The sequence below is a fragment of the Rhinopithecus roxellana genome, chromosome 7 (genome assembly GCF_007565055.1).
Source record: "Rhinopithecus roxellana isolate Shanxi Qingling chromosome 7, ASM756505v1, whole genome shotgun sequence".
NCBI classification, from domain to species: Eukaryota; Metazoa; Chordata; class Mammalia; order Primates; family Cercopithecidae; genus Rhinopithecus; species Rhinopithecus roxellana.
Genome location: NC_044555.1, coordinates 150,464,819 through 150,485,968, shown reverse-complemented (window position 1 = coordinate 150,485,968; position 21,150 = coordinate 150,464,819). Strand labels below are relative to the sequence as shown.

The window sequence follows — 21,150 nt, the reverse complement described above, 5'->3', positions numbered from 1 at the left end:
CTTGCCTCTGCTCCCTGCCCACCTCCTGGGGCAGGTGAAAATGAACACTAAAATTTCTAAAAAGAGGAGAGGAAGAGAAGCTAAGAGGTAGGTGAGCCATGAGCTGATTTATTCACCTGAACGGTTGTAAGTGCTGGTAGTTCTCTCTTACCCTCTGGGTCAAGGAATGTCAGCAGCACTGGCTTGTTGCAGGGGCTTCTGAAACTTCTGTTGAGTGACTGTGGCTTTATCATGAGGGAAGATGTGAGTAATGTGGAAGATGTGAGTAATGTGGGCGGGGGAGTGTGCCTTCCCCAGATGTTCGTGGGTGCTTTATCTTCAGAGTACGATCGGCAGCATGATGAGCATCTACAGTGAAGCTGGTGATTTCGGGAACATCTTTGTGACTGGCAGGATTGCCTTTTCCCTGAAGTATGAGCAGCAAACCCAGAGTCTGGTTGTCCATGTGAAGGAGTGCCATCAGCTGGCCTATGCTGATGAAGCCAAGAAGCGCTCTAACCCGTGAGTGCTTCTGGAACCTGACTGATGCTCTGAGACCAGAGACCAGACCCCGGCGTCTTTCTGGGCACTCTTGAATAGAGCTTATCCATTTCTGGGGGAGCAGGGAGGTGTGATGTAGGAAAAGAACCAGGATTGGGAAAAAGCAAGAATGGCATGTCTAAGAGGGCTTGAGGTGACTTTTTTGTCATCACATGTCACCATGGCATATTTATATGGAGAGCAGGAAAGTGAAAAGCAGGCTTGAGAAAGGCCAGCAAATTACTCAGTACTCTCTTTGGTTTCTAGATATGTGAAGACTTACCTTCTGCCTGACAAGTCCCGCCAAGGAAAAAGAAAAACCAGCATCAAGCGGGACACCATTAATCCACTATATGATGAGACCCTCAGGGTAAGTATCTAGACCCCAAGGGTAGGAGAACTTGTTCTGTCTTGTGCCCTAAGCTGTAGCTATTCCTCTGCAACATGGCCAGGTGACACGGATTTCAGTGGGCCATATCTGTGTCTGAGGATACGTTGGGTATCTGTTCACATCCTGAACTCCCAGTGAAGAGAACAAAGGCGATCTGCCTTTCCTGGATTGTTGTGAAGTTGGAGATTCGCATGACCACAAATCTCATTTTAAAAAGACATTTGAGATAAGGAGTCTCCTTGGCAGTTGTTTTTGGACGATCCAGTGTTATCCACTCAAGAAAAAATTAATTTTCCAGGTCCTTCTATGGAATATGGTAGGTTTTTATAAAATGGGTTAAGTTGAGGCTTTGAGTCAGGAAACTCAAAGTGCTTAGGGAATATAAAGTAATTTGGTATTCAGGACTAGTGACTTCAGGAATGGTTGCTCAGGTTTTGGAATAATCTTGTCTGAAGAATTACCTGAAACTAATCATCTTGGGCTTCTACTTCCCCTTCACAGTATGAGATCCCAGAATCTCTCCTGACCCAGAGGACCCTGCAGTTCTCAGTTTGGCATCATGGCCGTTTTGGCAGAAACACTTTCCTTGGAGAGGCAGAGATCCAGATGGATTCCTGGAAGCTTGATAAGAAACTGGATCATTGCCTCCCTTTACATGGAAAGGTAGTCTGCTTTAACAACTCCTGCAGTTTGGATCTGAGGTAGAATTGTCTGCAGTAGCCTCTGCTGGTCTATGTTGGTAGCGGCTTTGACTGTAGTCTTCTCTGGAGTTCTAGTGCCCCCTGCTGCTGTTTCTGAGTTTGACAGCAATTTCAGAGGCATTTGTATATCAAGTGTGAGTTCTGTGTAAACCAGGCAAAGTATGAAGCCATGGTGTTGCTTTGAAAAAATTTTCATATGTGTACCAAGCTTTGCCTCCTAACCTTTCAGAATCTGGGTGTATCCTAACATCCTAACTCGCACCTCTTCTCCAAGCTAACCTTCTGTGTATATCCTAATCTGTATCCTTTTGCCAAGCCACTGCTTTACTTCCAAATGGGAAGTAAAGCAATTCATGGAGCTCCAATTGCTATGCTCTTGGTTACAGAGGCCAGGGAAATATTACTTTGGAGATGGTACCTCGGGCCAGAGTGTAGCAGTATGGCATAATCATGCCTGGGATCTGAGTGTAGACCTGTATTGGAATCCTGGTTCTGTCACTGGCCAACTAGATGAGTCCCTTAACTTATAAAATAATGTAGGGAAATCATCTGGCTAAGAAGAAACTGCTAAAACAGAGGACTTATTCAGCAACTTCTTGATTATCAGAACTATACAATGACATGACAAAGTTCATCTTTAATTTTTTTTACACTAGCGTTTTAAATGTGGGATGGTTTTACATGGTCCATAGACTATCCTTGGGAAGTTAGATGAGAAACTAGTCATAGTGGCTGCCTCTAGGAATGGAGACTGAGGTAGAAGGAATATTTAGTTTTCTCTATATCCCCTTTTTAAGCATTTGAACTTTTTACCATATTAAGAAAATTAAGCAAAAAAGGACTTATGTACACATGGTTCGAAATTAAAACAACATAAAGTATATTAAAAGGAAAGTAGGTTCCATTCCTTAGAAATAACCAGTGTTAACGCTACTTGTGTATCCTTCTAGAAATTTTTTATGGCTGGGTGTGGTGGCTCACGCCTGTAATCCCAGCACATTGGGAGGTGGAGGCAGGCGGAACACCTGAGGTCAGGAGTTTGAGACCAGCCTGACCAACATGGTGAAACCCCGTCTCTACTATATACAAAAAAATTAGCTGGGCGTGGTGGCACAAGCCTGTAATCCCAGCTACTTGGGAGGCTGAGGCAGGAGAATCGCTTGAACCCAGGAGGCGGAGGTTGCAGTGATCCAAGATTGCGCCTTTGCACTCCAGTCTGGGCAACAGAGTGAAACTCCATCTCAAAAAAAAAAAAAAAAAAAAAAGAAAAAGAAATTTTGTATTAAGCAGCACAGATATGCATCTGTGTATTTACATGTATATTTTTTCTTTTGTTACACAAATGGGCTCACATGCACCTCATTGTACACATCTTTGTTTTTTCATTTAACAATATATCATGGGCATCCTTTTGTGCCATCACATACAGATCTATCTCATTTTAATTGCTGCTGCATAGTATTTTTTCATGTGCCTGTATTATAATTTATTTACCATTCCCCCACTAATAGGCATTTAAGTTGTTTGAATTCTTTTTCGCTCTTAAAACTATGCTGTAATATATCTTGGTCTTCTTTTGTGAATGTAACTGTCAGAGAAATTCCTGTTGGTGGAATTGCTGAGTGAAAGCAAATATACATCCAATATTTTGATAGCTGTTGCCCTTGCAAAAAAAAAAAAATAGTGACAACATTCAATTTGTCCCTTTAAATACTAATAAAAACAGGAATTCGTTCAGTAGCACAGTAGTATGACTATAGTCAACAAAAATATGTGTATTTCAAAATAGCTAGAAGATTTGAAATGTTTCCAATGCAAAGAAATGATAAATGTTCAAAATGATGGATGTAACAAAATATCACATGTACCCCATAAATACATACAATTATTATATAGCAATAAAAAGACAGGGAAGAAATTATTACCAAACTATAACATATTATTACAAATTTAGAATTTCTTAACCATGTGGCACCCAAGTCATTCTCTACAGTCAATATAATTATATTGGAAATGTCACTGTAAATCATCATGAACTACTGCCAATGAAACTGTTTTATATAAAGAGAAGAAATCACATTAACATGGAGGTATTTGCTCTTTGCAAATATTTGGAGCCAGAATAAAAATGTGCTACTAAAACAAAGATGCCAGTTTCTAGCTAATGCTAAACTCCAATTTTTAAGAGTCCACTGAAACTCTCAGAACTTTTCTAAAAAATTAATTTTCTAGAAATGAATAAATTGTATAGACATTTTATAAACAACAGAAAGACCACTCCCATATTATATATCGATTTTAACTTCTACATTTGTTGATTCTGGTTTTGTTTTTGTTTTTTCCCTAGCAATCCATTTGCTCCTATTCAGTTTTCCCTTGCCTGCATCTACCTCCTGATTCTTTTGTCTCTCTCACATATATTAAACTGTGTGTTCTGGGTATGTGGTATGTTGATCCAAACCTGTGGGGATTATGCCTTCCTAGCATTGGTGAGGACCTAGGTTAGAAGAACCCCAATTAACACAGGCAAGGCCAAGTGCGGTGGCTCCTGCTTGTAATCCCAGCACTTTGGGAGGCTGAGGTGAGCGGATCGCTTGAGCTCAGGAGTTTCGGACCAGCCTGGGCAACATGGCAAAACCCCCCCTCTACAAAAATTAGCTGGGTGTGGTGGTGTGTGCCTGTAGTCCCAGCTACTTGGGAGGCTGACGCTGGAGAATCACTTGAGCTTGGGAGGCAGAGATTGCAGTGAGCTGAGATCGTGCCATTGCATTCCAGCCTGCCTGGGCTGTGGGAGTGAAACCCTGTCTCAAACAAAAACAAGAACAAAAACAAAAACAAAAACAAAACAAGCAGGTGAAAGGGCACCTCTAGTCTGCATCAGCTCATGCTCTGGATATTAAAGCATAAGGAACAGTCATGCAGAGAGGTCCAGTAGAGTGAACCAGTTCTGCCAATCAAAGTCAAAGACAATAGGCCACCTGCTGCTCATCCCAGAAATTCATTCATTCACTCTTACATTCATCCAGTAAATATTTGTGGGGCACCTACTATGTGCCAGATACTTTGCTAAGTGTTGAGCATACTAGGATGAACAAAAATAGGCTTGATTCCTGTCTCTTGGCACTTCGACTCTAGTGGTAGAGACAGACATTGATCAAAGATAACTTACATAAATGCAAAATTTATAATTGTGGCATATTCAAATTTGTGTAACAGAGTTTCACCTATCCTTCAAATCTTTGCAAGCCCTCCTTTTTTCTTTTTTTGAGGGGAGGGACAGAGTCTGGCTCTTGTCACCCAGGCTGGAGTGCGGTGGCACGATCTTGGCTCACTGCAACCTCCGCTTCCCAGGTTCAAGTGATTCTCATGCCTCCGCCTCCCAAGTAGCTGGGATTGTAGGCCCACACCAGCCCATCGGCTGATTTTTGTGTTTTTTGTAGAGACGGGGTTTTGGTATGTTGCCCAGGCTGGTCTCGATCTCCTGGACTCAAGCATTTGCCCACCTCAGCCTCCCAAAGTGCTGGGATTACAAATATGAGCCACTGCCCCTGGCTGAAAGCCCTCTTTCTCTCTTTTTCCCCCCCCCACAAGCCCTCTTTTTAAAAACACAAAGTATTTGAAATACCATACAAATGATATATATACTATTCTCATTAAAAAGACACTAAATGTTTATTAGAGTGAAAAAGGGAACATCGTCTTTCGTTTCCCTATTCTGTTCCCTCCCTAGAGGAAATGTTGATAAGTTTGTTCGTATCCTGGGTTTTTCTATGCAGTGTGGTATAGTGTTTAAAAGCATGGACTCTGGAACCAGTCTGTCTGAATTTGAATCTTGGCTCTGCCAATTACTAACTGTGTGACCTTGCACGAGTTACTTAGCTTCTCTGTTCCTCTCTTCCATCACTTATAAAATGGGGATAATAGTACCTATCTCATAGAGACAGTCATCAAACAAAATGATACACCTAAAGTACTTATAACAGTGCCTAGCACATAGTAAGGGCTAACGTAAGTGATAATGATAATCGTTATTTACATACATTTATAGTCACATGTACAAATATGAATATATTTTAATATAAGTGGAACATTTTTCTGCATCTTGCTTTGTTGACTTGACCCTATGTCTTGAATATCTTTCCATGTCAGCATGTACAGATTCACTGCATTCTTTTTTGATGATTGCATGCCATATGCCCTACAAGGACACTACAATTACTCATTTAACTCTTTCTATATTGATTGACATTTAGGTTGTTTCTACTTTTTGGCTATTACTAACAATGCTGGTAGCAAGATTCTCCGTCATGCTGTCAGTCCTTCGTGAGTTTGTATGGCAACCTTGCTTGAAGATCTTTGAGAGTATTTGGAATAGAGTAACTATACCCCCAAAGTGGCATAATAGTGGGTATTGCAGAAGACTCTTTGTTGGTTTTGCCCTGTTTCCTTATAAAGAAACTGCCATAGAAACCTGTGGCTGCCATGGCCTAGGGACCCTGGATTATATTCATATGAAGAAGGATCCTCTTTTACCCTGATGCTGTTCTTGGGGGGTAATTTTAGAATTTTCTCAGGGAGAAGTCCCAGCAATTCCTGAGAGACCCAACTTGACCTGTTGGGTTTCCCTGTGTTTCAGATCAGTGCTGAGTCCCCGACTGGCTTGCCATCACACAAAGGCGAGTTGGTGGTTTCATTGAAATACATCCCAGCCTCCAAACCCCCTGTTGGAGGTGACCGGAAAAAGAGTGAGTTTTCTTTGGGGTCCTGGATTTAGCTCTCAGTCTTCTGCACAGGATCTGTGTGAGGCCGGTGCTGGCTACTGGCTAGCACTGTTGAAGAGACCAGATTGGGGTGCTCCCTGGATCTGCTAGGGAGGTTCCTTTACTAAGGAAGCCTCTCTGCATTTTTCCAACCAGAAGGGAATGCCTTAGGGTTGGCATTCTTTTCTTTTTTTAGGCCTATTAAATGGACTTGGTCTTGGTCCAGCTGTGGCAAGCTACTAAGAGGGCAGAAGAGAACAGAAACTTTGGGGCTGAGAAGGGTGGCTGGGAGAGGTGGTAAAGTATGAAGGGCAGGAAGTTGAAAGCTGGGGAAGAATAATTCAACATGCCAGCCACTGTGTTAGTGACTATGGTTGTGTAGATGAGTAAAACATACTTGCTTTCCCTTGAGGAGCTTAAGTTTTGGTAAGAAAGACTGTCATGTGCTAAAAGGACACAGATATAGGAGTCGTCAATTATGTCTGGTTACATTTGGGAGAGCTTTGAAGAAGTAACATTAAAACTGGATCTTAAAACTTTACCAGACAGAAAAGGAGCAGGATGAGAAGAGAAGAGCATTTTCAGAAGAGGGGATAACATGAGCAAAGGTTTTAAAAAGGCATGGTAAATGTGGGGTTGTGAGTGTGTCCCTTATTTTAGTGGGACTGGAGTTTTGGTACACTAGATGTGGGTATGGGGCTGGAACTGGACATGAGGTGGGAGCCTGACTGAAGAGGGCCTTGAACTTAATGATAAAGAGTTTCACTTGATCCACTGGCAATGTGTCACCTAAGTTCTTTGAAAAAATACACCTTTGGCAGAGTCACATCTAGAAGGTTTGGGGGAATCAATGATATCCCCAAAGAGGGTATGTAGAATGACTAGAGAAGAGAGGCAAGTATAGAACCAGAGAGATCAGCAACATTTTGAAGCATGAAGGGAGAAAGAAACACCAGTGAAGTAAAAGGTTATCAGGAGAGAGCTTCAAGAAGAAGGGGCGGGGGTTATCAACAGTATTGAAATACTACAGGGAGGTCAGACCAGATGAGGTCTGAGAAGACATGGCCGATTGGCATTAGATTGCATTTTCAGTGGATCAGTGAAAGCAGAAACCAGATTTCACTAGAAACTAGGGTGAGTGAATGGGCAAAGAAGTAGAGGTGGTTAAGTGTGGACTTTTTTTCCGTCAGGATAATTGATGGTGAAAGAAAGTAGAGACATGGAGAATAGCTTGAAGAAGAGATAAGGTTAAAGGGAGCTTTTCTTTTAGAAGTACTTTTTCAAAGAGATGAGATTAGTATATATTTAGACTGAGGGGAAGGGACTAGTGGAGAAAGAGATATTTCAATTGGGAGGTGGGGATTGAAATTGATGATGCCTGGTGTGTCCTGTGAAGTAGGGGTGGAATCAAGAACTCAAACGGAGTTCCCTCTTTTTTAAATAATTAAACAAATATCAGGCAACTTTATGTCTCTAAACCTCAATTTTCTCATATACAAAATGAGGACCAAAATAGTGTGACTCTCCTAGAGTTGTTTTGAGAATTAAATGCTTAACATGGTATCTGGCACATAGCCAGTTTTCAATAGGCATTTATTGATATTGTGGTTGTTATTAATACAGCGCCTATTGCTTACTGGCAGGCACTGTGCTAGGCACTGAGGAGACAGGACAGGCATGGTTCTGTTATGGAGCTCGCTGCCTTTAGGAGCAAGGAAAGAAAGTGCTGCATAAACAAAGCTCAAGATAAACCTAGAGGTATAAGGGGCTCACTTGCTATGGCTGACATCCCTTGCAGGTAAAGGTGGGGAAGGGGGAGAGCTCCAGGTGTGGATCAAAGAAGCCAAGAACTTGACGGCTGCCAAAGCAGGAGGGACTTCAGACAGCTTTGTCAAGGGGTGAGTCCCTAGACCAGCCCCAAACTAAACAGTTTCAGAACAAGAGAGCTAAGAGAAGAACCCAATTTAACTTTCTCTGTGGATATTATCCAGTGTGTCTTACCACTCCCGGCAACCAAATTTGTTCCTGAAATTAGGTAATGGCAAAACCTCCACCACCTTTGCACTGCTCTGAGCCCAGTTTGGACTGGGCTGTAGACTTGATATTCCAAATAAGAGGGTTGTAGACAGGTTCTGACTTTTGTCTGACTCATGCTCTTAATTAATTCTGGGTAAAAATCTGTGCCTTCTGAGTGTCTAGATTTGGGAATTCAGGGCCTTGTTTCCCACAATTTTTAAGCTTTCCCCAAATGACAGATTTGTCTTAATTTATCTAGAAATCATGTTTGGCTAGGCTTATAGATATTACTGTTGGTTTTATTTAAAGAGATAAATTGTCTAGTAGAAACAGAGCCAAATATTTAAAACCCATTTTCAGTGGAGCACAGAATAGCCTCACTAATACTATTACATTCATTTTCTCTCTAGGTTAAAGGAATTGAATCAGGTGAATGATCTAGTAGAGATAGTGGGAACTCTGCTTCAGCAGATTCAAGGAGGGGCGTGTGTACTAGGATCTGGATGTGGGTTCATCTTCCTGGGCTAGTCCTGTGGTAGGGGAAAGGGGAATTTAGAGAGATAACTGCCAGCTTTGAGTAGGCTATTGATTACTCCCCGCCCTCTGCCAGATACCTCCTTCCCATGAGGAACAAGGCCAGTAAACGTAAAACTCCTGTGATGAAGAAGACCCTGAATCCTCACTACAACCATACATTTGTCTACAATGGTGTGAGGCTGGAAGATCTACAACATATGTGCCTGGAACTGACTGTGTGGGACCGGGAGCCCCTGGCCAGCAATGACTTCCTGGGAGGGGTCAGGCTGGGTGTTGGCACTGGTGAGATCCCCTCCCTCATTCTCACTTGTTTGAAGGCTTCTTGTCTGTTTTACTCCTATTACCACCCCCGCCCCCCCAACACAAAGCTCCTCTGTGATGAAAGTTGTCCTCTTTCCTTTCAGTTAACATTCAGCCAATACTTATTGAGTGCCTACTATGTGCCAGGACTAGGGGAAGGCTGAGCTCATGCACTGATATATGCACAGATAAATGTAACCCTGATTGCCAGGAACTCCATAATCTTCCCACCAAAAAAATCTACATACCTACCTATATGTATGTACCTATACATTCCATCTTCCCTCCTGTTTATAATGAAACAAGGGTCCTTGCTAGCAAAAGCCAAGCTCTCTCCAAGTGCTCTGGGCCACCTCCCCTCACCCTTCTCAATGACCTCACTTCTATAATCTTCATCTCTCAGTTTCATCCTCCCTACCTACCAGGGGTGAATACAGATATGCTCTGGTATTTCCAATCTTATGAAACAAAAATAAACCTTCCCTTGACCACATGTTCCCCTTCTAGTTTCTTAGAAAGAATTTTCTCCACTTCTCACCTCTCCTTCAGCTCTCCTTCACTGTGATCTGCTTTTGTCCCATCACTCTGCTGAGCAGTTGCTCTTGCCAAAGTGTTGTTCTCATCTCACTAGAATTTTCAGCACCATTTAACATAGTAGATCTCTCCTCTTCACTTGAAACACTGAACTTCTATTGACACTGCATTCTGATTCCCTTTTAAGTTACTCCTCACCCCTTCTCAGTTTTCTTTGTAGTTGCTGCATTCTATACCCAAACTCTAAATGTTGGTGCTTGGTAGAGCTTAGTCTCGGATCCTCTTCTTTGCCCTCTGTCCAGTCTCTGCACCTGTATAGTAATATACTTACATATTAATAATCACACAGAACATTTAACATGAAGCATATAGACTGATGTTTTTACACATGTAAGTCAATTCGTGTCAGTCCCCTGTTAAAACCCCTCAGTGGCTTTCTGTTGTGCTTAGAAAACAATCCAAAGTTCTTACCATGTCTACAGGTCCCTGTGTAACCTGTGCCCTCTATTCCTTTCTGATCTGTCTCATATCACTCTTCCCCTTGCTCACTATGCTTCAACCACATAACTTTCTGGTCTCCAAATATACCAAGCTCATTCCCACTTCAGAACCTTTGCAATTATTGTTTTCTCTGAATGGAAAGTCTGGTTCCTTCTCATCCTTCAGGTCTTGGTTCAAATGTCACCGTCTCAGAGAGTTCTCAGACCACTCCATCTGCACAGTAGGTCCTGAATCAGGCACTACACATCACCCGTTTATTTACATCATCATGTTAATCTCACTATCTGAAATACTCTTATTTACTTGTATGTTTTCTGTCTTCTCTATTCCAATGAAAGTTGCCTGAGGACAGGGACTTTTTCTGCTTTGTTTACTAGTGTCTCTAGAGCCTAGAAGAGTACCTGGCACACAGTAGGCACTCAATAAATGTTTGCTGAATTAATGGGTGAATATAAAAGAGAATAGGAATGGGGCCACATACGATCCTCATTTCTGACCTGGAGTCTGCAGCTAGAGGAAAGGTGTTGAGCTTTAAAAGAAAAAAGTTGGCCGGGCGTGGTGGCTCGCGCCTGTAATCCCAGCACTTTGGGAGGCTGAGGCGGGTGGATCACGAGGTCAAGAGACTGAGACCATCCTGGCCAACATGGTGAAACCCTGTCTCTACTAAAAATACAAAAAAATTAGCTGGGCGTGGTGGTGCAGGCCTGTAGTCCCAGCTACTCTGGAGGCTGAGGCAGTAGAATCACTTGAACCCAGGAGGCGGAGGTTGCAGTGAGCCAAGATCACACCACTGCACTCCAGCCTGGTGACAGAGCGAGACTCTGTCTCAAAATAATAATAACAATAATAATAAAAGAAAAAAGTTTAAGTACATTTGGCAATAGCTCTGGCATGAGGTGTCAGGCGCTAGAACTCTGTAACAGCCTCAGAATACAAAGTCTTCAGTAACTGCGTGCCATTTGGAGTCTGATTTCACCAACCCAGAGTCTCTTGACAGAGTCTCAGGAGTACAGATGAGGGAGCACTTCCCTGACTGCTGTGCCCATCAGCCCATCCTCACAGAAAACTGTTACGGGGTGGCTACTCTTGCTGTACAACCCATCTTCCCTGGTGGGCTGAGAGTGGGGCCCCTCTTTAGCCTCCTCTGGTGTTTCTCCTCAGGGAACAGTAATGGGGAAGTGGTGGACTGGATGGACTCGACTGGGGAAGAAGTGAGCCTGTGGCAGAAGATGCGACAGTACCCAGGGTCTTGGGCAGAAGGGACTCTGCAGCTCCGTTCCTCAATGGCCAAGCAGAAGCTGGGTTTATGAGTCCCTGTCCTCTTCTGCAGGTCCAGCCCTGGCAAGGGCCAGTCAGAGGAAGTGAAGAAACCAAGAGCAAAGATTTATAATTTAATGTGTGTGTATAGATGTGTGTGTGTGTGTGTGTGTGTGTGTACAAACATGTATTTTCTGCAAATCTCATTATGCTGGCTAGAGTGATGCAGACTTGTTCTCCTTTTTAAAGCAGTCTCAAGAATAAGCATCTCTTCAAAATGTTTCTGTGTATAATCTAGTATATTTTCAGAGTCCATTTTTTCTTATGTCTTTATAAGGTTTACTTAACTTAAAAACATCTTTTAAAACAACCTTTTATCTTCTGTCTTGCTATCATTGTTCCTGCTTCCCTAGGAAACCCTGGCTACCTTTGGCATTAGGACCAGTCTGGGTTTTAAGGCTCTGGGAAGCAGGATTGGGTTACTAAAGACAGAGGAATGTGGGGGAGAAGTGAGTAGTTCCTTCCTCTTTCTCCTCTCCAGTTTATGCTTTTAACTTATTTTCTACCTTGATAAACTTCTGGAACTTGGCTTTTAAATTTAACTGTTCTAGTTTTTAAGCAATTTCCACCTTGCTTTGGTCTAATGCTTTTCTTTGAAATGCTAACAGAATTCCCAAGCCTTTTCTAGTTCTAGACATCTTTACTAGACCTTTGGGGGACTCTTATAATGGAGCTGCTTTAGAAAAGCACTTCAATTAGATAATGTATTTTGACTAAAAGTCATGAGCATGCCCAGTGAGAGCTTCTAGCTGATCTCAGAGGACTGGAGTGACTGAGGGTAAAGTGTCTCACAGCCCATGCTGAATTTTCTGTATTTTAAACTGATATTGCAGTCATTGGAGAGAGATCTCCTGATTTCTTGAATGAAAGATGAGATATATTTATCCTCATGTACCACATCTGTCTTAGTGTTTGTGTCTGGGGTGTGTTATCAAACAGCATGGTCTACATACCACTGTGTCAGTCAGAAGAACCAAGTGTTATCTCAACTGGCCCAGTGTTTCTCCAGGTGAGGGACTGTTAAGGGCTCTAAGGGAATGTAGACAGAGTCTCCCTGTGGTTCTGACTTCCTGCTTGATGAGCTTTCAGGTCCTGTTTTTGCTATTGTTTCCTAAATTTGACCTACATATTACATGGGTGTAGTGTGTTGAGGCTTTTCAAAGAAGGGTCTAGTGAGCTAAGTTTCATCTTCTGGTACTCACTGATCCAAACTGACCTTTCTGTTCTTATAAGCATTTCTAGCCAAAGTTGTGTGTGGAAGGAGTGTATAGCAGAGAGGAAATCCCTTTCAACAGAGTCAGCTGCTAACTGATTTCCTATAAGGACACTGGATTAAGGGCAGATACAATGGTTTCTATTGTATGTATGAACCGAATGGAGGAATGTTTTCAAAGATTGTTTTGGTGTGGATTGCAATTGTAATGGAAGGCATAACTTGGGATCCTGGGCTGTAACTTGCTCTTTTGTTTCCCACCCCCCCGACATGTACATGTGCTTTAATAAAGCTTTCTCACTTGTCAAATGTTTGCGTTTGTTAGTTCTATAAATGCTTTTGTCTCTAATGTCCTAACTCACTGTTGCTTTTCCCATGGCTTGAAGGATAAGAACCAAAGTGATAAATGCTCTTCCCTAACCATCCTGTGCTGATTGAAGAAAATTTGCCTTTTCCCGCATTGCTGCCTGATACCTTAAATGCCTGATACCTTTGCTGAGCTTGATCCCTTGTCCTTTGTGTTTAGTATCTAAGGAGAGAACTGAGAAATCATCCTAAAAGCGGCACCACTTTTCTATCTCGTAACAAAGGAACCCTTCCTTTAGCTTTGTAGACCCTCCTATACTGGAGGAAGGAGAGAGATGTTCATACAGGAGGTGAGGGAAGACATTCCCTGCTATAAGCACTTCTTTCTGGATCCTTCAATTTCTCTGGGAGGCGGGGACTTTTTCTTTTACTCCTCCTACCATTATGTAGTTTTGAGAGAGAAATAACACAGGTGCCAAGTAACCCAGCTCAGAAATAAGGCTCTCGATTTCTAGGTAGAACCCAAGCAATTCTTGACCTCTTGTGCAAAAGGGCGTTAATATATGTCAAATGCTGCTTATGTACAAGGCTTCATATACTATTTCTTTAATTTCTCCAACCACTTTATGAAGTAGGAAATCTTCCCTTTTTACAGATGAGGAAATGCAAGCCCACTGTCACGTGACAGAGTTGGGCTTTGAACCAAAGTCTGACTACTGCACCATGCGGCCTCCTGTGAGAATGATATGTGTGTTATGGGTGAAGAGTCAAAGGAAGAGATGACTCACCTCTTCTAAAATATATTAAATAAGTTCAATTTACAAAAAGTAGGACAATCAATGCTTTGGATATTACCTAGCCAACTTAGTGACTGTACTGCTTGTGAGTGAGTGTGTGTGTATGTGAGAAAGAGACAGAGAAGTAGGGGAGAGGGACAGGCAGGATAAGAGAGAGTGGGGCATGGGGGAGAAGTGGGGGAGAGGTGGGCAGAGAGAGAGGTACAATATATACAGGGGTCGGGGTAGCCCCTTTGGGTCTGGCTGTGAGCCTTATTCTGCTGCTGTCTCTCCCCTACTTTAGAAGTTAGGATTTCTCAAATCCTCATCTTCAAAGGACTACAAAGGAGGTTACTGTAAAACTTTACATAAAGAAAGCAAGATTGACTTGCCTTGACTATTCAAAATGAAATTAAACAAAAGCTCCTCAGTTGCATATAAATGTTCCTTGAGTCAGGTCCAGGTGGAGCTCTGTTTCGCAGATAGTGGGCCTGCTCTGTTTGGGCCTTTGACCTGCTGGCATGTCCTGGCTTGCCACTTGAAGTGTTAGCGATAAACACAAGGAAGGGCATTCATCTCGCCCAAGGTGTAGTCTTTGCCTTTGGAACCACAGACCTAGTCTGACAAGAGATTTCCCACATGAACTCATTGTATCTGCCTTCTGCCCAAAACTTGCCTGCTGCCTCTCACAGTTCCCATATTTCCCTGGAGGGAAGAGGGAGAAGGGACCTTTTTGCTCCAATTTTGAACATTTCCTCCATGTTCCATTCTACCCAGCAACTCCCTAATTTTTTATTTTGCATTTAAAGAATGAGATTTCCACTAAAACCCCAGTGGAAGGAGCTTCTCTCTGACTCACTGCTCCCCCCATTTGTTCTGGGCTCATGATTTATGTCCCATCACTCTGCTTTCAAGACTGAATTTTCTCAGGTTGAGAGCCTTTCATTTCCCTCTTTCCTCCTGAGCCCACTCTGAGCCTTGTGTCTGGGTAGGATTATAGAACATGGAAACTTTCTCCTTGCTTACAGCTTTCAGTTGTCTTTAAATGGAAAGTAGGAAAAGAAGTAGCATCAGGATGGCATAATGTCTAAGAACACTATGCCTCTAGAGCCAGGCTGCTGGTGTTGAAATCCTGACTCTGCCACTTACTAGCTGTCTGATCTTAGGCAAATTGCCTAATCTCACTCAACTTCAATTTCCTCATCTGTAAAATGGGGTTAATAACAGTACCTACCTCATAGGGTTCTTGTGAAGACTTCAGAGTCAATCAGTAGAGAGTTTAGAACAGCACCTGGCACATAGTGCTCGAGCATTATGAGCTCTGCCTCCCCATCCAGCCTGCTTCCTTCTCCCCTGAAGTCATCCACTGATGACCCCCTGAGTAAAGCTGGAGGAGAGAGGCTGCTGAGTCTTAGCTATGACTCTGGGTTTCATGACTGTATGAAAGAAGCTTCTCAGCAGCAAGGGAGAGAACACTTTTCTTTCAGACACTGGCACACCATTGAGAGGGACTGCAGTCAGAGCAGGGATCTGTGTGTGGCTCCACCTCGAATTTTAGGCCTGGTAAGGCTTGATTTTTGTGCTGCTATAGCTCCCACCTGCTCTGTGCTCATCTCTCAAAAGGGGATGAGTATCTGAAGAAGTTAATACATGAGGCCGAGTCTGTTTTGCTTTTCTTTCCCTGCAACCTGCAGTGGTGGTTTTGAAGTTTCTTAAGTAACAAGCTGGGAACTCCTCTGAAGAAGAGAGAGAATTGTCTGCCTTCTGCTACAGAAACGGGAGGCCTCAGGAAGAAGGGGTTCTTTTCCCTGAGCCAGCTGGAGGGCCCCAGAGAGCATTCTGCTCTGATTGGATACATCTTCCCAAGCTCTCTCCCACTTCAGGGTTTTCCTAACAGTGAAGTGATGGTTCAGATAACATTTGCTGCCCAATGCCCTAGAAGGGGAAATGACAAAAAAGTTCAAGAGTGTTTTGGGCCGGACGCGGTGGCTCACGCCTGTAATCCCAGCACTTTGGGAGGCCGAGGTGGGCAGATCATGAGGTTAGGAGATTGAGACCATCCTGTCTAACACGGTGAAACCCCGTCTCTACTAAAAATACAAAAAATTAGCCAGGCATGGTGGCGGGCGCCTGTAGTCCCAGCTACTTGAGAGACTGAGGCAGGAGAATGGCATGAACCCGGGAGGCGGAGCTTGCAATAAGCCGAGATCACGCCACTGCACTCCAGCCTCGGCGACAGAGCGAGACTCCGTCTCAAAAAAAAAAAAAAAAAAAAAAAAAAAAAAAAAAAAAAAAAAAAGTTTTGTACCCTGCTACCTCATCCTATAAGGAAAATCTAGCTACACTTGCTTCAAGTGTAAGCTGGTTTCTGTTGTGCTCATGCTGCCCTCTGCTGTCACCTCAGGGTAGAGGAACCAGTTAAAACAGCCAGTTCGTGAGTGAATTTAGGATTTACTTTTCTGAGACTTTGGAGAGCTGGGCAGGGGCCCGGGTTAGGAAAGGAAGAACTTCTACCCCCAACCCACTGCCCAAGGCCTGTCCTCAGTCCCTACCTAGCTTCTAGGGAAACTATTAAACAGCCCTAAAAGGATGCCTGGAAACGTTGTAGGATTTGGCAAACTCACCCACTTCAGAGTCCTGTCCCTAGAACTGTGGGAAACCATTTCCTCCTTTTATTAGGTCTCAGTTTCAGCTAACTAGAGGAGCTTTTCCGTTGACTTCAACCATGCCCTGGCTCAAGTTCACTCGCATATGTCCCTTTGCTCCCGGCGCTGGGTCAACTCCTGATTGCTCAGTAGGTAGTCATCAATGAATGTGAAGATTTCCTCAGGGGTGACAGGTTCCATGTAGCGGTCTCGGTCAATGCCCTGCTTGTCAATCAACACCATATTGAAGTAGGAGCGAGTGAGGCGCTGAAATTGCCTAGAGAGAGCAGCCCAGGGAGGTATGAGACCTTGTCTGGGCACCTATCCCCCCAGGCTCTACTACCCTCTGACTTTTTGCACCTCCACTCATGGACTAATTCCTTCCCCACCTCATCCCTGGTCCCCATCCCCTCTACTTCCTGTCTCAAGTCTCTTTGTTTTTCTGTGTTCAGACTCTACTCTTGCTGCCTCTATGCATCTAGTTCTGCTAAGCAGTCCCTTCCTCACCTCAGCTGCGACAGCTTTGTTATTAACAGGCAGTGCTTTCATTGTAGGCCCTTTTAAGCAGGGCTATCACATATTGCTGTGCAGGCTGCACAGGGTGACTCCAGGGGCCACCCACTGCAGAGACTGTGCTGTGTATGCACATCATACATGGCAGTCCTTAGGTTGATAAATACCTTTTGGTTAACTCTTCCATCTGTAGCTGCAAGTCTGCAATCTCCCTCTGAGTGTTTTCTAGTCTCTTCTCTAATTGGGACTGAATCTTTCTGTCCCCACTGAGACTGCGCTCTAGAGGCAGGTACAGTTTCTCTATTGTTTAGAGGCACTGCTCTACAACAGAGCAGTAATGGCTTTATTGGCCCTGAATATATGTGAAGGTATTAGAAGGGTGATACTGGATAGATAATGAGAAAGACCCACTTCTTCCATTACCTGTCACCTCTAATATTCTCTTCCCCTGGAGTTGATAGATATGACTCAGATTTCAGTGCTTAAAGATGCCTTTTGTGATGGGCATGGCGGCTCATGTCTGTAATCCCAGCCGTTTGGGAGGCCGAGGTGGGCAGAACACCTGAGGTCAGGAGTCTGGGACCAGCCTGGCCAATATGGGGAAACCTGTCTCTACTAAAAATACAAAAATTAGCTGGGCATGGTGGCGCACACCTGTAATCCCAGCTACTCGGGAGGCTGAGGCAGGAGAATTGCTTGAACCTGGGAGGTGGAAGTTGCAGTGAGCTGAAATCGTGCCATTGCATTCCAGCCTAGATGACAAAAGCAAAACTCCATTTCAAAAAAAAAAAAAAAAAAAGATGCCTTTTGCTCCTTTGGAGACTGAAGGCAAAGAGATGAGGCCAGAAAACAAGAGCCGGGGCTTATCTGAGTCAAGTTTGGGTTTACTGTCTCAGCCCTGGCTGTGCTTCAGAGTCCCCTCAGGTGCCTTTGTAAGAGCACATTCCTAAGGTGGTTTAGGGTGGGCCTGGTCATCTGTATTTTAAGCCCTCATTTGATTCTGATGTTCTGCCAAAGTAAAGAATTCTCTGGTCTTACCTAATGCATCCATAAGAGTTCAAACACAAGAAGTGCCCCGAGAGAGTAGTGTCTGATGGTTCCCCAATAGTCCGCTTTTGCCAGTGTCCTGCCTAAGGTTTCTCCCCCGGCCCCAGCCACCCTCCCCCACACTGCACTTGGCAGTCTCCCAGCCTGGACCTGAGCTCCTCGATGATGTTGGCTGACAGCTGTTGCTCCCGGATGCGCCCCACCTCCTGAGGTGGCTGTCCCACCAGTTCAATGATGGTCACATGCCGCAAATCCAGTCCACAGGTGGATTGCTGGGAGGGAGAGAGAACATTTTACACAACAGGGCTGTGTGTTCAAACCTAAGGCTACTTGGCTGATTCCTCCTGGGACCACATGAAGCAGTGTGGGAAAGGAGCCCCTTCTCCCCCAGTGATCACGTAATCACACTGTGGGGTCTACAACAACCTGTTCCCTGTGTCATTCCTGAAGTACTTGCCCCAACAGTGCTTCCTTCATTCTACTGAAACCAGTTACACAAAGTTGGGTAGAGAAGAGAAATTCAATGACTAAATTGCAGGAACATAATCATTGTTTAACTTTGCATAGGTTTTAAATTACATAAGTTCTTAATGAATAGCCAGTGTGATATGATAATGGCTGTTGTTTATTTTTTTTAATTTTTTTTTTATTATACTTTAAGTTCTAGGGTACATGTGCATAACGTGCAGGTTTGTTACATATGTATACTTGTGCCATGTTGGTGTGCTGCACCCATCAACTCATCAGCACCCATCAATTCGTCATTTATATCAGGTATAACTCCCAATGCAGTCCCTCCCCCCTCCCCCCTCCCCATGATAGGCCCCGATGTGTGATGTTCCCCTTCCCGAGTCCAAGTGATCTCATTGTTCAGTTCCCACCTATGAGTGAGAACATGCGGTGTTTGGTTTTCTCTTCTTGTGATAGTTTGCTAAGAATGATGGTTTCCAGCTGCATCCATGTCCCTACAAAGGACGCAAACTCATCCTTTTTTATGGCTGCATAATATTCCATGGTGTATATGTGCCACATTTACTGGGTATATACCCAAAGGATTATAAATCATGCTGCTATAAAGACACATGCACACGTATGTTTATTGCGGCACTATTCACAATAGCAAAGACTTGGAATCAACCCAAATGTCCATCTGTGACAGACTGGATTAAGAAAATGTGGCTGTTGTTTATTGAATACACAAACCTAATGCTTTGTAGACGTAATCTAATCCTCACAACACCCCTCACAAGCCAGGTGGTGACAATAACATGCTGAGCCAACATTCAAACTGAGGACTGATGCCCCCTGCCCAAGCATGTGCTCTTCACCAATAGGCTACCTGGCCAGGGCCTTCGCTCAGTCTCCAGGATTTCTCCAAAACTGTGCCCAGTGCTCTTTTCATTACCCCTTGTTACCTTCCTCGCACTGGGCAGCACAGCTTGCAGTCCTACCCCGGATCTCCGTCCTGCCTTGTCTTGCAGGATTACCTACTAGCCAGTTAACAGGGTGAGGTTTAAAGAGACCTTGAATACTGCCCGGCACCCCACCTCTGTTTCATCTTTGGGCTTCCCTTCTAGTCCTCACCCTCAGGGTCACTATGCTTGCTGACAGGTTCCTTTTCTTGTTCTTACTCCCTTGCTTCCAACTGAACTGTTGCCTTGGTCATCCTTTTTGGGTCTCTGGATGAATAAGACCTTTTTGGTCTAGACCCTCCAGCTTTTTTTTTTTTTTTTTTTTTTTTTGTACTACTTCCATCCTGGGCCCCTGAATGTTCACTCGGCAACTTCTAATATTCAACCTTTAGAAACCTCCTAAGTAGCTTTTTCTCCCACATGGGTATCCAGCCCCTTGCAGCTCCCCAGAGCTGCGTCTGTCAGTCTTGTCAGCATATACTGAATTATCTTCAGTAACCTAGCCTGTTCTTTTATAAGTCCCCATAATCATATTTATTCTGTCCTATCGACCTCTCCCTACCCGTGGCTTTGGCTAGGTATCTCTTATGTTAAAAACTGTCATGCAACTCTCTCATTTTACTTTGAGATATCATAACACTTTTCCTTCTTTTCTGCTACTGGTAGTGGCTAAGAGCACAGATTCTGCAGCCAGACTCCCTGTGTTCAATCCCAGCTCCACCACTTACTAGCTAGTAACCTTGGGCAAGTGACTTAATCTCTATGCATCAGTTTCCTCACCTATTTAATGGGGATAACAATAGTATCTACCTCCAAAGGGTTGTTGTGAGAATTGGATGAATATGTGTAAAACCCATAGATCAGTAATGGATACCTACGTAGCACTTACTGCATAAGTGTTCGTTAGTGCTCTTATTCCTTGAAAACATAAACATAGTTAATTCCCAGCATTTACATTTGATCATAGCTGTCTTGCAAGTCTCTTCAGAGTGCTTTGCCACACTCCCTTCCCATCTTTCACCCAGCTCCCTGCAAGTCACAGCCACCACTCCAGTGACTTTATTGCCTTTTCAGTAAAAACAGTTTCAAAAATGTGCTAAATATGTCTATGGTAAAACTGATCAAATGCTATCCACAAAAAGTTTCAGGAAGTAGGTAAGGTTTGTGCTGCAGAGAACATCTCTGATTTGGAAAAGGTAAGGGGTAATTTACAGGAGATAAGCCCTCATTAGGGGAGTGGGCCTTACCTGTAGCATAGAGATCTGCATTTTATAATATCGGTTGGAGGGATCAGGAGCTGAGATGATGAGGAGTCGCTGTTTCTCATAGAATTGATCCAGGAGACCAGCAGCTGAGTTGACATTGACGTTAATCTTCATAGCTAGGGCAGAAGCAGGTGACCAGTCAGAGTACGGCTTCTCCTCCATCCCAGCTTAGGTAACCTAACATCTTGAGGTGTTCCAGTCTTTCAGGTTACCTCTCTCTGGCTGTTTCTCCTGTCCCTTGGGGGAAATCCTAAAAGAACACTTGGAGATTTTAAACCCTTCTTCTTGGGGTAGCAGTAGTCTATGGGGGAATGTTAGTCTTTAAATTAGACACATCCCAGAACCCCCCATTCCCACATCATATACATTGTTATTGGACCCCTGTGCCATGAGGAAG

General features: G+C 43.7%; 2 protein-coding genes across 9 annotated transcripts in view; one reads left to right on the top strand and one right to left on the bottom strand.

Annotated features, from left to right (window-relative positions):
* SYTL4 (synaptotagmin like 4) overlaps positions 1–13,098 on the top strand; it is a 56,584-nt gene extending 43,486 nt beyond the window's left edge. For 3 of the 6 annotated variants that reach the window (XM_030934309.1, XM_010380179.2, XM_030934310.1), the window contains 6 exons: positions 323–501; positions 787–889; positions 1,412–1,573; positions 6,248–6,356; positions 8,170–8,269; positions 8,998–10,874. In XM_030934309.1, coding sequence (XP_030790169.1) covers positions 323–501; positions 787–889; positions 1,412–1,573; positions 6,248–6,356; positions 8,170–8,269; positions 8,998–9,388 — 1,044 coding nt within the window. In that variant the 3' untranslated portion in view covers positions 9,389–10,874. Of the gene's footprint in view, positions 1–322; positions 502–786; positions 890–1,411; positions 1,574–6,247; positions 6,357–8,169; positions 8,270–8,997; positions 10,875–11,420 lie in introns of those variants that run through there. The other 3 variants (XM_030934311.1, XM_010380180.2, XM_030934312.1) reach the window with 2 other exon arrangements.
* The window catches only part of SRPX2 (sushi repeat containing protein X-linked 2), a 32,369-nt gene continuing 23,015 nt past the window's right edge, over positions 11,797–21,150 (bottom strand). For 2 of the 3 annotated variants that reach the window (XM_030934314.1, XM_030934313.1), the window contains 3 exons: positions 20,736–20,869; positions 18,227–18,348; positions 16,311–16,793 (listed from right to left, as the gene is read on the bottom strand). In XM_030934314.1, the coding sequence (XP_030790174.1) occupies positions 16,613–16,793; positions 18,227–18,348; positions 20,736–20,869 (437 nt within the window). In that variant the 3' untranslated portion in view covers positions 16,311–16,612. Of the gene's footprint in view, positions 16,794–18,226; positions 18,349–20,735; positions 20,870–21,150 lie in introns of all 3 variants that reach the window. The other variant, XM_010380178.2, reaches the window with a different exon arrangement.